Source organism: Colobus angolensis, unplaced genomic scaffold (assembly GCF_000951035.1).
Source record: "Colobus angolensis palliatus isolate OR3802 unplaced genomic scaffold, Cang.pa_1.0 Scaffold229, whole genome shotgun sequence".
NCBI classification, from domain to species: Eukaryota; Metazoa; Chordata; class Mammalia; order Primates; family Cercopithecidae; genus Colobus; species Colobus angolensis.
The window spans coordinates 4,111,822-4,127,794 of NW_012115477.1; the positions used below are offsets into that span (position 1 = coordinate 4,111,822).

Here is a 15,973-nt window from a genome sequence, read left to right on the forward strand (position 1 = left end):
AACTGGCCTAAGCACAAGTCCCAGTCCAATTGGGTGGTAACAACTTATCCTCCTTTTTTCCCACAGTACCACCAGACATCAGCTGTGGTGTATGGAGAGCTGAGTAATTGCCATTGCCTGACTCACCTGTGATGCTTAGGATGTGGGTACAAGTTGAGAGTTCTCCCATGGGCTTATTGAACTCTGCCCCCTGCCTAGAGAGGCAAGAGGAGTAATTGATATTCTCTGTAGAGAATGAGGGATTCTGACCCCTCTCTGCAATGTGGGAAAGAGCAATGACAGACTCTTACAAGTTTCATTTCCCCATGTACCATTGTCTTGATATAGAGCCAACATGGAACGCATTCCGTCAGGATCATTATTCCATCCTAGGGGAAATGGAACCTGTGCCTGAGGTCCTCCCACAGCACATGCATAGTAGTTACTCTTGTTCAGGGCTTGTACCAGAAATTTGACCCATTCAACCCAGGCATTCACATCCCCATACCCTCAGTTTTTGGGGTTTGCTTTACATCCTTTACCTCAATTATTTTTAGCCTTTTAAGATGATTATTTGGTGCACTAAAGTGTTTACTAAGGCCTGGGCTTTGAGTAGTACCAGGCACGTGGAGGGTTGAGGTTTTGATGAGTTTAAGAATAAATCACCCTAGGGGGTCTTTCCCTGTGATGTCTGCCCCTAACCCATATAACCAAGACTCTTCCAGAACTGGGGCCAGCGCATGTTTTCTTTTTAGATTTTTCTCAGAGTTAAGTGTTCCTCAGGTGACGCATGCACTTTCCACTGGTATTTTCCCCACCTTTCCAGGGTCTCCTTTACCCGTCCCTTGACGAGTATAGTGAGTCCACCTCATGCAGCTGTTTACATGACTGTCTCAGTGGTCAGGAGCACTTGATAGGGACCTTCCCAGCTTGGGTGGAGCTTGTCTTCTTTCCAAGTCTTAATCAGCACCAAATCACCGGGCTGAAAGTGGTGAACTATGAACTCAAGAGGTGAAGTTTGAGTCAGAAGTCTTTTTAACCTAAGGGATAACAGGGTGGAGTATAGGGCCAGTATATAGTTTCTTTAAGAATTGATCCTTGGTTTCCATAACCAGAAGATCTGTAGCTCTTCCCAAATATGGGAGCCCATATAATGATTCATAGAGGGACAATCCCAAGTCTTTTATTGGGGCTTTTCTAATCCTAAGGAGTGCTATTGGGGGGCATTAGGTGCAAGGCATTTTAGTTTTTAAGATTAGTTTGATGATATGCTTTGTGAGAGTTCGATTCATTCTTTCTACCTTTCCAGAGGAAGGGAGATACCAAGGGGTGTGATAATCCCATTTAATTTGTAAACCTTCCATAATTCACCTTAACACCCTTGAGGTAAAGTGGCTCCCATTGTCTGAATTAATATTTTCCACCAGTCCAAAGCTAGGTACAATCTGTTTTAATATTATTTTGACCACATTCCCAGCAGTGGCTGTTGGAAGGGGAAAGGCTTCTACCCAGCCTGAAAGGTAATCTGCTATGACTAGTAAATACTTTAGTCTTCCTACTTTGGGCATTTCTGTGAAATCTACTTGAATGCTTTGAAGTGGTCTTACTCCACTTTAAAGTGGTCTTCCTGTTTTCTAATCACCTTTTTGTCTATCTTTTGACAAGTTACACAATTTATACATGCTTGTTTAGCAAGGGTATAAATCCCTACACACCCATAATTTCTAAGTATTGTATCACACAAAGCCTGGGGTCCCCATTGACTCCATTTGTGTAATATAGATATTAGTTTTCTTCTTAGGGGTTTACTTATTTCAGGAAGTACCCTTTTGCCATCTTCAGTCTGAGTGACTCCTGTCCAGTCTAATTCTTCCTCTTTCTCTCTGGTAAACTGGAGCCTTAATACTAGCTGAGGGATGTCTGGGAGCAGGCTATGTAGTCTAATTTCTTTGTCCAGAGAAGCTTGCTTAGCAGCTTCACCTGCAAGCCTGTTTCCTGTAGCTTCTATAGTGTTCCCTTTCTGATGACCATTTACATGAACTATGGCTACCTCTGCTGGAAGCAGGAGGCTTTCTAAAACCTGTTTGACCAGTTCCCCCATGAACCAGTTATTTTCCCCTGCTATTTATTAGACCTCACTCTGTCCAGATTTTATCAAAAGTGTGTACTACCCCATAAGCATATTTAGAATCAGTATATATAGTGCCTTCTTGGGCTTTAAGGAACTTTATGGCCTGGTTAAGACCATATAATTTACAGATTTGGGCCGACCAGCCATTAGGTAATCTACCTTTCTCACATAAGGAGTGTTTATTTCCATCAGTGACAGCATTGCCATCTATCACTCGTCACGACTCATCCACAAACAGCCTTATCCCATCATGTGGTGGAGCTTCCCTAAGGTTTGGTCCTACTTTAGTTTATCATTCTATGATATCTAAGCAGTTCTGGTCTGATGTCTTTGTTCTCCTCTCCTTTCCATAGGAAATTGGCTGCAGTTAGGCAAATATTTATGGTTACAAGCAAATAATTTTTTTCTTACTAATATGGCTTCATATTTTAGAATCTGAGAATCTGTTCAAACTATCTCCTGGCTCTTGGTTTAATATATTCCTAACCTGGTAGAGGGCGCTTACTATTAGGGCCCCACCAAAGGTTAACTTTCCACTCTCCTAGCAGCAGGGCTGTGGCAGCACTGCTTGCACACATTCGGGCTGCCCCCGAGAGACAGGATCAAGAAGCTTGGAGACAAAAGCAACAGATTCTCTCTTCCCTCTCCAGGTTTCAGTGAGGACCCCAAGGGTGATCCACTATTACCAACAGATGGAATGGTTTCTCTAAAGATGGGAGGGCCAGGACCGGGGCTGAATGAGGGCCTGCTTTAGCTCTTTCACCACCTGAATTTCCTTTGAGGACAATTGCAAGGGATCAGGTTCTTTTAGTAACTTGATATATAGAATCTTTGTCTTTTGAGCATATGAGTCAATTCATAACCTATAGTTATGTAAAATCTAGCCAGTTAAATCTAAAAATTTTTGGAGTTCTCTCTGTCTTAGGCAAAGGCAGACCCACTATTCCCAATATTCTCTCTGGGTTTATTCTTCACGTCCCGTCACTAATCAGGTGTCCTAAATATTTAATTTCTTTTTCTACAAACTGCAGTTTGTTCTTAGAGACTCGCAATCCCCTTTCTCTTAGGAAATTAAGCTTGTGGTGGCTTCTGATACCTCGGCCTTCCTCTCCCCAGAAATTAAAAGATTATCTACGTATTGTAACAATTGGGTTCCCCTGGAAGGTTGAAATTCCTCCAGGACTTTTTCTGATATTTGACCAAATACGTTTGGGGCTTCCGTGAAACCTTGTGGCAGCACAGTCCAGGGGTACTGTTGTTTTCTCCTAGTTATAGGATCTTCCCATGCAAAGGCAAAGAGTTTCCCTACTCCTAAAGTCTAGGGGACCTGCCCAGAATGCATCTTTTGGATCCACCACATTGAACCACTTAACGTTCATAGGGTATCTTACTAAAGAGGGTGTAGGGGTTAGGCCCCACAGGGTGGTAGGTCTGGACAATTTGATTTATAGCCCTTAGGTCTTGCACCAATCTATACAACCCGTCAGACTCTTTAGGAGAATTGGAGTATTGTAACATGCAGGGTTCTAATTGTCCATCATTAATCAATCCCTCTATTACCAGTTGGAGACCTTTTCTCCCTTCAGTAGAAATGCGATATTGTTCTCTGCAAACTACTTCTGGTTGTTTTAGTTTAATCTGTAAGGGTGTGATTTTTAACCCTCTGTTGCCTTCCCTAACCTTCACAAGGGGATTAATTTTTCTTTCCTCCTCCTCTGTTAGGAGGCCCATCATTACTTTTATTTGTCCTTCCTCTATTCCTAATCCTAAACCCAATCTCACAATCAGGTCTCAATGCAGGAGGTTAGTTACTACTTCAGGAACATATGAGTGACCCCTCAGTTTGTTTTGGTCCTGATGTAATTAGCATTTTCTTAAATATTAGAACCTGAAATCCCTCCCCTTTTATCCCTGATACTGTCAATTTTTCCTTAGAGAGTACCCCTTGGTTGGTGAATTAGGGAGGAGTGAGCTGCCCCAGTATCAATCAAAATATCACTTCTTCCCTTAGGTCCTACCTTCACATTTATTGAGGGTTCCTGGTGGGACCTACTCAGAAGGAGGTCCTGCCCAGCCCACCCCCACCCCCCACCACCCCACCACCAGTCTTCATCAACCATCTTGAAGGGTATCACCTTTTCTTTTTTCCATTTAGGACATCCTCTCCTAAAATGCCCTCTCTTTCCACACTTGTAACATCCACTCATAGTTTTAGGACCTTTTCCCTGCATTTCCCTTCTTTCTTCATGTCGAAGTCTATAATTCCCTTGTTTCCTAAGTGGGGGATCTTGATGTAACCCTTTTCTGAATACCTCTTCCACAGTGGAAACCATGATTTTTGCTTTTTGTTTCTGCTTCTTTTCCTTTCTCCTTACAAGACCTTCTGAGTTTGCCTCAGTAAATCCTCAGTTGGTTTCTCTTTCCATCCATCAGTCTTTTGTAATTTTTTGGTAAAGTCAGGCCAGCTCTTAGTTACAAAGTTAACCTTCAAAAGGCATTGCCCTACTGGGTCCTCTAGATCTAATCTGGAGCATTTTCTCATCTAATATCTGAGCCTATGTAGGAATGCAGAGGGAGTTTCCTCTTTTGCTTGTTGAATCTTGAATGTGTCCTACAAGTGGACTCCTTGATCTCTTTAATTATCAGTTCCTGAAGGTCCTATATTTGGGCACAGTCCCTGGGATCATTATTGTCCCATTCAGGATTAACATTTGGAAATTTTTGTTCGGCTGGTGAGACTCCTTGCCTGGGAGGGTGTTGCCTCTCCCAGATGGTCATGTCCACTCTCCTAATCATTCCCCTTTCTTTTCCTATGAACAGGATATTCTTGATGGACATCATTTCAGCCCAGGTATAAAAACTGGATCCTAGGAATTGGTCCAGATGGTCTGCTAAACTGAGGGGATCTTTTAGGAGTGGTTTCATTTTTTTTCTTGAAATTCCTAATTTCAATACTTATAAGAGGAGCATTTACAAAGCCAGTCTCTCCCTGTCCCATGGGAACTCCCCTAAGAGGGAACATGCTAGGTGCCTGCTGTGTGGAAGGAATAGGGAAGTTCTCAATATCCCTCTTACAGTGTTCTAGTTCTTTTCTTAAATTTGGATAAGGATTTAGAGGAACAGTTGGTTCGACTCCACCATGGTCTCCAGGTCTTTCCTCCTCTAACCCTCTTGCTTCCCCTTGACTTTCCTGTCCCCTGTTTTTTGAGATGTATGGAGGGGCATGCATGACAGGAGGTCCCAGGGCTTTTCACTGGGTGAGGGGTTTTTACTAGGCTCTTTTTCTTCTTTAAGCGGGAATATGGGGGCTAATTCCTTGGTCCAGCAGAGAGCATAATCCATCTCTTCTTGTGAGATTGGGGTTTTATTATTCACATAGAGAATTAAAGCTTGGCACACCCAATTTTTAATCTGAGCCAAACTTAGGCCATAGGACTATTCTGGTAAATGTCAGAGGGAGTCTCTTTGGCTCCCTCTTTCCCTTGTCCCCTAGGCCTAGAATTTCGGTTTCCCATTTTTGATCAGTCTGTGTCTGAGCTTTTCCCTGTGTTCTCAGCACCCCCTACTGGAGGTTTCTTGCACACCCCGAGAATCACTTCATACATTCTCCGACCATTCTTTGTCCATTCTTTGTCCATTTTCCTCATGGGAGAACAGAACAATGGATTGGGACTCTGCTCTTGCTTCAAATCTAGGGTACATCTCAGTCACACGCACTCAACCTCTGAAAATGCCCAACCACCAAGACAGTACTTATAGTACAATTTTCCTCCCTTGGCTCCTACACAAGGTTGCCTGGTTACTGCAGTGCCTGCTTTTCTCCCTGTGTCACCTCTGCTGCCTCCTGAATAACAGTCTGTCAGTGGCTTCTGTGGGGAGCCAGGACGCCTGGACAGAGCGGGCCGCCTAAATCGGGTGGGACGCCTCTCCCCTCTCAGCTGGAGCCCCACTCCATGCACGTACAGAGATCCCAGACAGGCTCCCAGGTTTGTGAGACATACACATTCACCTGTCCAAACCCAAAGAATGGACTTGGAGACACGAACAATGGAAGTGAGACTTTTAATGGTGGTCTTGCAAGATGGGGTGTCTGGTAGGCAGGCACACCTGGGGCAGTTATAGCAAGTAATTTATCTCCTAGCATGCAGTACTCACTGCCACCTCCACCCTCCCCCCCAGGTTCAAGTGATTCTTCTGCCTCAGCCTCCCAAGTAGCCGGGGTTACAGGTGTGCACCACCACGCCCAGCTACTTTTTTTTGTATTTTTAGTAGAGACAGGATTTCACTGTGTTGGCCAGGCTGGTCTCAAACTCCTGACCTCAGGTGATCCACCCACTTCAGCCTCCCAAAGTGCTGGGACTACAGGTATGAGCCACCGTGCCCAGCCTAAATACAATTTTTTTTTTTAAAGTAGGCCACTGCCTCCCACCTTTGTACGGAGAAATCCCAGGTTCCTCCTGTTGGAACCTAGCTAGACCCTGGAGTAAGATACCAAGACCAGGCTTGCCAAGTGTGACTTCACATAGAGTTTGTGTCTGACCTGGGGTCAGGGCCTTGTCTACACACTTTTTTTTTTTTTTTTTTTGAGACAAGGCCTGGCTCTGTCATCCAGGCTAGATGAGACTACAGTGGCTCACTGTAGTCTCAACATTTGCATTACATGTTGATTTATATAATTAATGGATGGTGTTGCTTATTATCGATTGATCTTGAATATTGCCATTTGACAAATTTATTCTAATTGTTTATTTTCTCAGATTTTTTATGTAAATAGTAATAACTGTAAATAATAATATATTTCAGTTTTTTTTCCTTCCAATGATTGTACCTCATTTCATTTTACTGTCTTATATGTAGGCTTGGTAAGAATGTTTCGTATTATGTTGAAAATAGTAATGATATATAGAATAGCATTCTTGTTCCTGATGTATAAAGTAATAGTTCAGAAGTTTCTCCATTAATTATATGTAGGGGTATAGGGTGCCAATGACTTTTAGCAGGTAAAAGAAATAAATTTTTATTCCTGGTTTGCCAAGAGCGCTTATCAAAATGTGTTAAATTTTATCACATTGTTTTTATGCTTCTGTTGATCTTTTTTTTCTCTCCTTTAACTTTATGGGATCTTAAGTCATACAAAGTATTGTATTTTTGTGTAGTCAAATTTGTCTGTTCTCTCCTTTATAGTTTCTAAATAACCTGTTGTACTTTTTAAAGTATTGCCAAACTCTAGGTTATAGAAATGTTTTCCCTTTTTTTTTTTTAATACTTGGTTTTAATCTTTATAGCATGTATTTTGGTGTGTGGTATGACATGGAGGTGCAACTTCTTTGTGTTACTTCACACGGATGTTTTAATACAATATTGTATTGAGTGCAGTGGTCCTGTAAGTTTTAATATTTGTTTATAACAATAATAAGGAAGACTAATGGTTTTTTCAAAGGGTATGAAAAAGTAAAAGCACACACGTAAAGAAAAAGAGAATGTAAAGAAAAAGAATATCTGATGTGGACCAACTTGAGCCTATAGATTTTTTATTGGTGAGTCAAAAGCAGGGCCAAGAAAAGAAATTATCCAAATTGAATTTTTTTATTGTATTAGTCTATTTTCACGCTGCTGATAAAGACACAGTTCCACATGACTGGGGAGGCCTCACAATTATGGCAGAAGGCAAAGAGGAGCAAATCACATCTCATGTGGATGGTGGCAGGCAAAGAGACAAAAAAGACACACAAACGGAAATCCCTGATAAAACTATCAGATCCTGTGAGGCTTACTCACTGCCGCGAGAACAGTGTGGGGAACCCACCCCCATGATTCAGTTTTCTCCCACTGGGTCCCTCCCACAACATGTGGGAATTATGGGAGTATAATTCAAGAGAGATTTGGGTGGGGACACAGAGCCAGACCCTATCACTTATTATCCAAGTTTTATCGGACTGGGAAAACAACATGTCAGTCCCTTAAGTAACAATTTTAGAGGGAAGATCTACAGCTAAGTTATTCATTGAGCACATCAGGATAAACCAGTTAACCAAATTTTGATATACCTCATTTATTATACACAAAAACAAAATGGCTTTTTTTCTTTTTAGTTAACATTAAACTAGCTTTTATTCCAAAACAAAGAAGTCGGTCCAGTAGAACTATGTTGTATTTTGAAGAAAGCATATTTAAGAATTTCTTTGGACAACAGAAACTAAGTGTTATCTGTGAAACCTAAAAACTCTATTAAATTCTCAATGTAGCATGTGCCTGCCTCCCATTTTTGCCTTGTAAAGAACTCAGTACACTATTAAATTATTAACTTAGTTTATTTGAAATAGTTCTAAGATATTTCATGCCACCACGATTAAAACTAAAACCCAGGTTAGCAGTTTTGAAGAACAGTGGACATGAGCCTTGAACATTATATATATTTGTTACATCTGATAGAGATATTTTAAATTGCCTGCTAAAAACCCTCTTGCTTTGTAGATGGGAAACTGAGGGTCCGGTGGCTATTTACTTGCTCCAGCTTTTATTTCCAGTTCATAGCAGAAGCAGGACTTAAACTTCAGGTCTTTTTGTCACAATCACATGGTCTTTCTCTTTGCATTGCTTGTTTCATAACATTTTTAAATAAAATATTTTGCAACTAGTGAAACTGTACAAAAACTTATATATAATATGACCAGAAGGAAGATTGTTAAAAATTATAATTTCACTTAAGTAAAATGTGTATAACTTCATTTACTGTTTTTCTATGTAGGTGAAAAGAGATTTGAATGCCCGGAATGTTCTAAAAGGTTTATGCGGAGTGATCATCTCTCCAAACATGTCAAAACGCACCAGAATAAAAAAGGTGGTGGGACAGCTCTTGCCATTGTTACCTCGGGAGAACTGGACTCATCTGTTACAGAGGTGCTTGGCTCCCCAAGAATTGTCACAGTTGCAGCCATTTCTCAAGATTCGAATCCAGCAACTCCCAATGTTTCAACCAACATGGAAGAATTCTGAAAAGTTATTTATAACAAAGACCTCTAGTGCTGCACTTGTTTACACACCTTTGAAATCTGGAAATGGGCTGGTCAAGTGGATTACAGAGTAGGAAATTATTTTCATTCTTGGCTTCTTTAAGTATTCCAGGGTTTGGGGTCAACACATGAAGAGTTGAATTTTAAAAAATATAAAAAGTAAACTGATGTACTGGAAACAGAAAAGTATTTCCTCCATACTATAAGTTGTAGTTGTTTTGAAATATATCACATAACCTTTAGACAGAATCTTCCCATCTCTTAATATCATGTGTTAACATGTTTAAAAAGACCTTAGTAGTTTGCAGGCTGGACCTTAATTGGACTTATTTTCTTTGAAAGTACTTTGTTATAAATTCAGTCAGTAATAATTTACGTGTTTTCTTTTTCTCTATAGCACAGAAAACAGATAGTTTAACTGATGATAGGGATAATACCGTATTTCCTTAGCTTGATTTTTGGAAAATCAACTGAAAATAGTTTTGGCCGTCTTTTCTAAATGTTAGAAATTCTTCAACAGCTGAATTAGGTAAGTTCCAAAACAGTAATCTGAGATGCATCTCAGATCTTTATTACCACTACATTATAGTAGTGTGTATGCAGACAATCAGTGAAGTCCAATTACTTTCTCCATTTGGAGACACAAGAGGAACTTAGAGTTAAATCTTAGGTTAAATTTTAGGTTGACACCTTAGGAAAATGCTGGGGAAAAAATGTTAAAACAAAACTCATCATAGCTTCAGAAAAATAAAATGAGGCATCTTAACATGCAATGTTCTGAAGTTAGGATTGATTATATTCCTAACCGTAGGTTGAACCACAAAATTTCATTTAATATGTTTATATTGGAAATATTTGCATAGAGTGTAAATTGTTCTGTAGTTTCGTATTTTGTAAATATGAGTTATGTTGACAATGTGCAGAATTCTTTATGCTTTGACTTGGTAGCCAAAGAAAGAATTATACTTTTTTCCAAGGCCAGCAGAAAATTATCTTTTAACTACATTGTAATTTCTTGTTTTCCTCTACTAAAAATTGGCCAGTCCCATTTTATTTCTAGTGCTGTGTTAGAAAGTAATTAGAAATTATAACACAGTAATGTTTTTATGTTTCATCAATAACTGAATTTTCCCTAAAAATTAGCCTAATATATAATAGATATATTATGAAGCAAAACTTTTATTTTTGAAAAAGCAGAATAATTTTCAGTGAAGTAAGTGAGTAAAGAAAAAAATATATTGTTTATGCAAGGGTCTTACAGGAAAGGGTCTTTTTTTTGAGATAGAGTCTCGCACTCTTGCCCAGGCTGGAGTGCAGTGGCACGATCTCAGCTCACTGCAACTACTGCCTCGCGGGTTCAAGCGATTCTCCTGTCTTAACCTCCTGAGTAGCTGGGATTACAGGTGCCCGCCACCACCACTGTCTAATGTTCGTATTTTTAGTAGAGACAGGATTTCGCCATGTTGGCCAGGCTGGTTTCAAACTCCTGACCTTAGGTGATCCGTCCACCTCGGCCTCCCAAAGTGCTGGGATTACAGGCATGAGCCACCGTGCCCGGCTAGGAAATGGTGTTGTTAGGAAAGATGGCCAAAAGTTTCATATGAAAAAATCTGGATTATACCAGTAATTAAATATTAATAAGGATATTTTATGTTTTAAAAAAGTATTTACACAGAATCATAATCAGTGAAATTGACCATTTGAAAACTAAAGTTTTTACCTACCTGCTCAATTTATTAACATAATTACTTTGGGGACTGTTTGAATATAGGTACGTGTTTTCTTGTGCATTCTCTATAATTTCAGGAAAAGTACTACTCATGCGAATTCTCTTCCAAAATTGTGATGTTTCTTGTATTTTTGATGAAGGAGAAATACTGTAATGATCACTGTTTACACTATGTACACTTTAGGCCAGCCCTTTGTAGCGTTATATAAAACTGAAGGTCTTTTGTGCTTTCAGTTTGTATAAAAAAGCTTTGAGATTAAAGGAAAAAAAAAAATTTTTACACTGTGGTTATAAATTTCAAGTTTCTTAAAGCTTTTGTAGACTTGTAACAGAGTCTTTAAATTTTAGTTGGATTTTGTAAATTGTTTTGTATATTTTATTTAATGTACTCTTAACAACTGATGTATCTGGCTTTAAAACATCAGAATTGGTTTGTTGTTTTGTTTGGTACAGAGGAGCATTTGGTAGTGTTAATTTTAATTTTATTATATAGGAGCTGAAACATCAAATATATATTTTATCTATCATTATGCTACACAATCAGTGCTATAAATTTTTTTACGCAAAGAAACTTTCTTAATGTTTTAATCATGTTTCCTCAGAGTGACACTTTTTGTTGTTGTTAATACCAAGTATGAACACTCTGCATCATTATTCCATGAACCAGTTCTAATGCAAACCTATGTATGTCCATTAGAAATGGAAGTTATTTTTTAATCAACAATGAGGCCTATTATAAATTTATCAAATGAATCTGGATAGCTTTATAGCATATAAAATATGTTAATTTGTGTTAGCAAGTGCACATTTCACCACTGAAACTGAAATATTTTGACAGTCTGTTCTGCATACCATTCTGAGTCTACTTTTCTGTCTTTAGAAGAATCGTAAATTTCAGTGTCCTTTATTTGACTCAGTGGGATATAGCTGTTATAAGTAATAGGGCACAGATGTGCAGTAGAGTCTTGTTTAATGGCATTTCACTGTTCATTCCCTTTACCACTGTTATAAAACTTTTCTTTATTGTAATTATCAGTGCAAAGCTATGTATTTATCATGGTAAAACTCCAGTGTTAGAATAGTTTTTTCTTACAGTATACTTTCTTTGGTTAGGTTTGTGTATGTGTTGCTGATTACATTAGAACTTGATGTTAAGTCATTATTTATCACACTCTCATGAGAGCAGTAATAAAAATGTGTAATCTAGGAGAAAAAGTTAATTTGTCAAACTTAGATAAGCATGATGTTTAGGTCCTATTTTTCAATTTTATAACTGTTTTATTGCAACAATATTTGTATTTAAGTCTCCATTTTAATGCCTTGTGGTGTTTTTTTATGCATGTCACTAAGTTGTCATCCCACATAAATTGATGTGCAGCATAGGGTATTAAATCTACATAATGATTTTAAAACAGAAATAGTTGATGGTAAAATGTAAATGTTTTGCAAAAATTCCTTATAAAAAGTTTTGTAGTAACATTTCACTTGTAAATTTTTTTTGTAAAAAAAAAAGAAAATGAAAAAAAAAGAAGAATCCAGAAAAAAACCTGTTTCCCATATTCTAGAATTTAGACAATTATTCTGCCAGCAAAGCCTCTGGGGCTGTAATTGACATTTTTACAGTGCTGATTTGTATAAAATTTGTTTTTTGTGGATTTGGAAATAAAATCATGTACAAGTTGTTGCCTGCAATAACAATTGCAAGTAACCTATTAAAAATTCCCTTGAGTTTAACATGTTTCATTTAATTATGTATACTATAAAGCAGCAATAAATTATTTGAACTATCAACCTTCTTATCATGAACACTGGAGAGTTAAATGCTTCTCACTGGAGAACACATTGGCAGCCCTTCATAATTCCTCGTATTGAGATCTGGTCACCATTTCTCTGAACATATCGCCAAAGAACACCAATTCAAATTGCATGTTAATTTGTAGCCATTGCTCTAGACATTTATGGAAATTAAAATTTGATTTAGAGACACTTTTTACTTAAATATTTTAAGCAATCAGTGTTAGGAAATTGTAGGAAGACCTGAAAACGAAAAACATAAAATATTATTTAAGCTCACAGAATCACTGAGAAGCAATATAGGCCACATAGATGCCACAAAGACGACAAGCAGAAACTGTCTTTTCCTCCTGGGAGAGCCCTAAAAATCTCATGAAGACCTGTAGTAACGTGATGAATACGTTATTGTAACAACTTCAGCTAACACATTTCCAAACTCAACAGCAGATACAGACATAGCAAAGCAAGGGTTTGGTGGCCAGGGTGGCGGGGGTAGGATGTTAGGCCACAAGAAAAGTACTCTGGCCCACTGACAGAAGACTCCAAAGACTCTAGGTTTTAGGTAGTAAGCAGGGGCTATAAGGTGTTTGAATAGAGAACCTTGTACAGCAAGGTCCTAAAGGCGTAGTTATGTTACAACTTCGTAAAATAATTTGTTAATAACAGTGACTGAATCAAAGAATTTGTTACTCTGTCAAATAAGACAGGAATTGTCAAAGGATGTTTTCTATCCAAAGTAAAGATACACTTCAATTACCTGAAAAATTCGCATTAGAAAGCATCAGGATGATATTGTATAAAGGGATAATGCAGGCCAGGCATGGTGGCTCACGCCTGTAATCCCAGCACTTTGGGAAGCCGAGGTGGGTGGATCACGAGGTCAGGAGTTCAAGACCAGCCTGGCCAACATGGTGAAACCTCGTCTCTACTAAAAATACAAAACTTAGCCAGGCGTGGTGGTGCACACCTGTAGTCCCAGCTGCTCAGGAGGCTAAGGCAGAATTGCTTGAACCCAGAAGGTGGAGTTTGCAGTGAGCTGAGATAACGCCACTGCACTCCAGCCTGGGCGACAGAGCAAGACTTTATCTCAAAAAAAAAGGGTAATGCAATTAGAAAACTTCATTGTGTTTTTCAATTTTTAATATAGTTTGGTTCTTATACTTTAGGAATTTCAGCCACATGAACAAGACAATCATAAAGAAAAAGGGATAAATCATCTTGAAAATTGACAGCTGTTGGTGTAGTAAGTTAGGAAAGTTGAAGCAGTGCTAAAAGCAACACTAATAGGGTGTGGTTTACAATGCCATTGGTAATGACAACTTGAACATAGAAAAAATATACAGTATTGTTTGTTTATTTTTTAATTAAAAGTTCAGATGCTTAATGATAGGGGTGCAGAGACTTCAAGAGTCGCAGCAAATTTGAAATACTTTATTCCTTTGTGAATCTGAATAATATATTGCTATATTTACTGCCCGAATAGTAATGCCTGCTTAACATACACACAACCAACTTGTAATTCGGTAGCAGGACTTTTAAGGCATCTATTTTCCATTCTTTTAAGATTGACTGATTAGCATAAACTTTGGTCTCTGTTACTCTTAGTAACAGGTGGCAATGAAATAATTTATTTTTGGATACCTGAGAGTAATCTCAACTAGAAATAGTGGAAGGAAGGGAGGGAGGGAAGGAAGAGCATAAAGGCCTATTTGTAGTGCAGAGGGTTGATCTCCCTGGTTAATAGCTAAGCACTGTGCCAAGAGAGATCAACGGAGAGTCTTGACGATTTCAGGCTGGATTCCTGGTTCAGCCACTTAGTAACCACACAACCGTGGGAAGTTATTGAACCTTTCAGCACCTCTCTTTTTCTACTTCATAGAATAAAAGACCAATGCTTATAAATGTTAAGCATTATGAATAATACATAGGTCTGTTAAGATCAAATAAGAAAACTGTATTGAGTAACACATAGTTGTGTTTAACACATTAAGTTATTAATAAGTTAAGCCAAAAGGCAGAGGGTGTCTTAGTCCATTCGGGCTGCTATAACAAGATACACTAGACTAGGTAGCATATAAACAACAGAAATTTATTTCTCACTTCCGAAGCCAGGAAGCCCAAGGTCAAGATGCTGGCAGATTCAGTGTTCATTCACTGGTTCATAGATGGTGACTTCTAGCTGTGTCTTCACATGATGAAAGGGACAAGACAATTTTCTGGGGCCTCTTTTGTAATGACACTAATCCCATTCATGAGAGCTCTACTATCATGATATAATCATTTCTCAAAGGTTCCACCTCCTAATATCACTGGCAATATTATTGGTAATTGGGTTTCAACATGAATTTTTGAGAGGCACAACTGTTCAGACCATAGCAGGGGGCATGGAATAGTTCCCAGCTGGACCAATGCTGAAATGTCTTGAAAATGGGCAACAATACATCAAAAAGTTAATTCTCAAATCCCATTTTAAAAATGAAATTTCAGTGGGAATGGGAATTTCCAAATTCAAACGTATTTTTCTCAAACTGTGAGCTACTTTGCCATACTCTACCTCAAAATTTTATGACAGTCTTTTTCCAATTCTAAGAAAAATTAAAGGTTTACATCTTTTTTTTTTTTTTTTATGTCCTTGAGACAAGGTCTCACTCTGTCACCCAGGCACACACCACCATGCCCAGTGGTTCTTGAACTCCTGGGATCAAGCGATCCGCCCGCCTCTGCCTCACAACGTGCCGGAATTACGAGCATGAGTCACCGCGCCTGGCCTATTTCCTAATTTTTAAATATTAATTACAATTACTGTTTGCCTACCTCAAAGTGATAGCAGACAAGCAAACCAGTGAACAAGAAGCAAACCAATTACTGAAAAACAAATAGCTGCTCATACGTTGTTCACTAACTTTTGTGGGTATATGTGTGGATTATTTTCTATTTCTAAAAGCATTCTCTATATTTAGAAATATATTTGTTAAATAAACCCAGGCATACAGGGCAAAAGTACCCCTCTTTTCAGCTACCTACCAAATTAACAGCCACAAAAAGAAAACATGCAATTTGGTGTTCAAAAGTTTCTTAGACAACTTCCTCTCAGACTTGGTTCAGAAAAGGATAATAAGATGCTCTACTTTGCTTTTTAGATTCTTTGTGAAATAAGATAGGATATAGAATAAATGTCTAAACTTACAATGCCCTGCAAGGCTGAGGCATCTCTGTTGGCTGTAGCTTCAGTTGTCCATTTGTCCAGTTACAGCCTTCTTGCTCGTTTTGCTTCAGATCCTGTTCTTAACTGAGTGCTCTCCTCATTCCCAAGCTCACCTTTGTTGG

At 38.6% G+C, this 15,973-nt stretch overlaps 1 protein-coding gene across 1 annotated transcript in view; it reads left to right on the forward strand.

Moving 5' to 3' along the window:
* Window positions 1-12,352, forward strand: part of SP4 (Sp4 transcription factor) — an 83,742-nt gene extending 71,390 nt beyond the window's left edge. Inside the window, exon 6 of the mRNA XM_011944167.1 lies at window positions 8,859-12,352. Within this exon, the coding sequence (XP_011799557.1) occupies window positions 8,859-9,106 (248 nt within the window). The 3' untranslated portion in view covers window positions 9,107-12,352. The remainder of the gene's footprint in view (window positions 1-8,858) is intronic.
* Window positions 12,353-15,973: the final 3,621 nt, after the last annotated feature.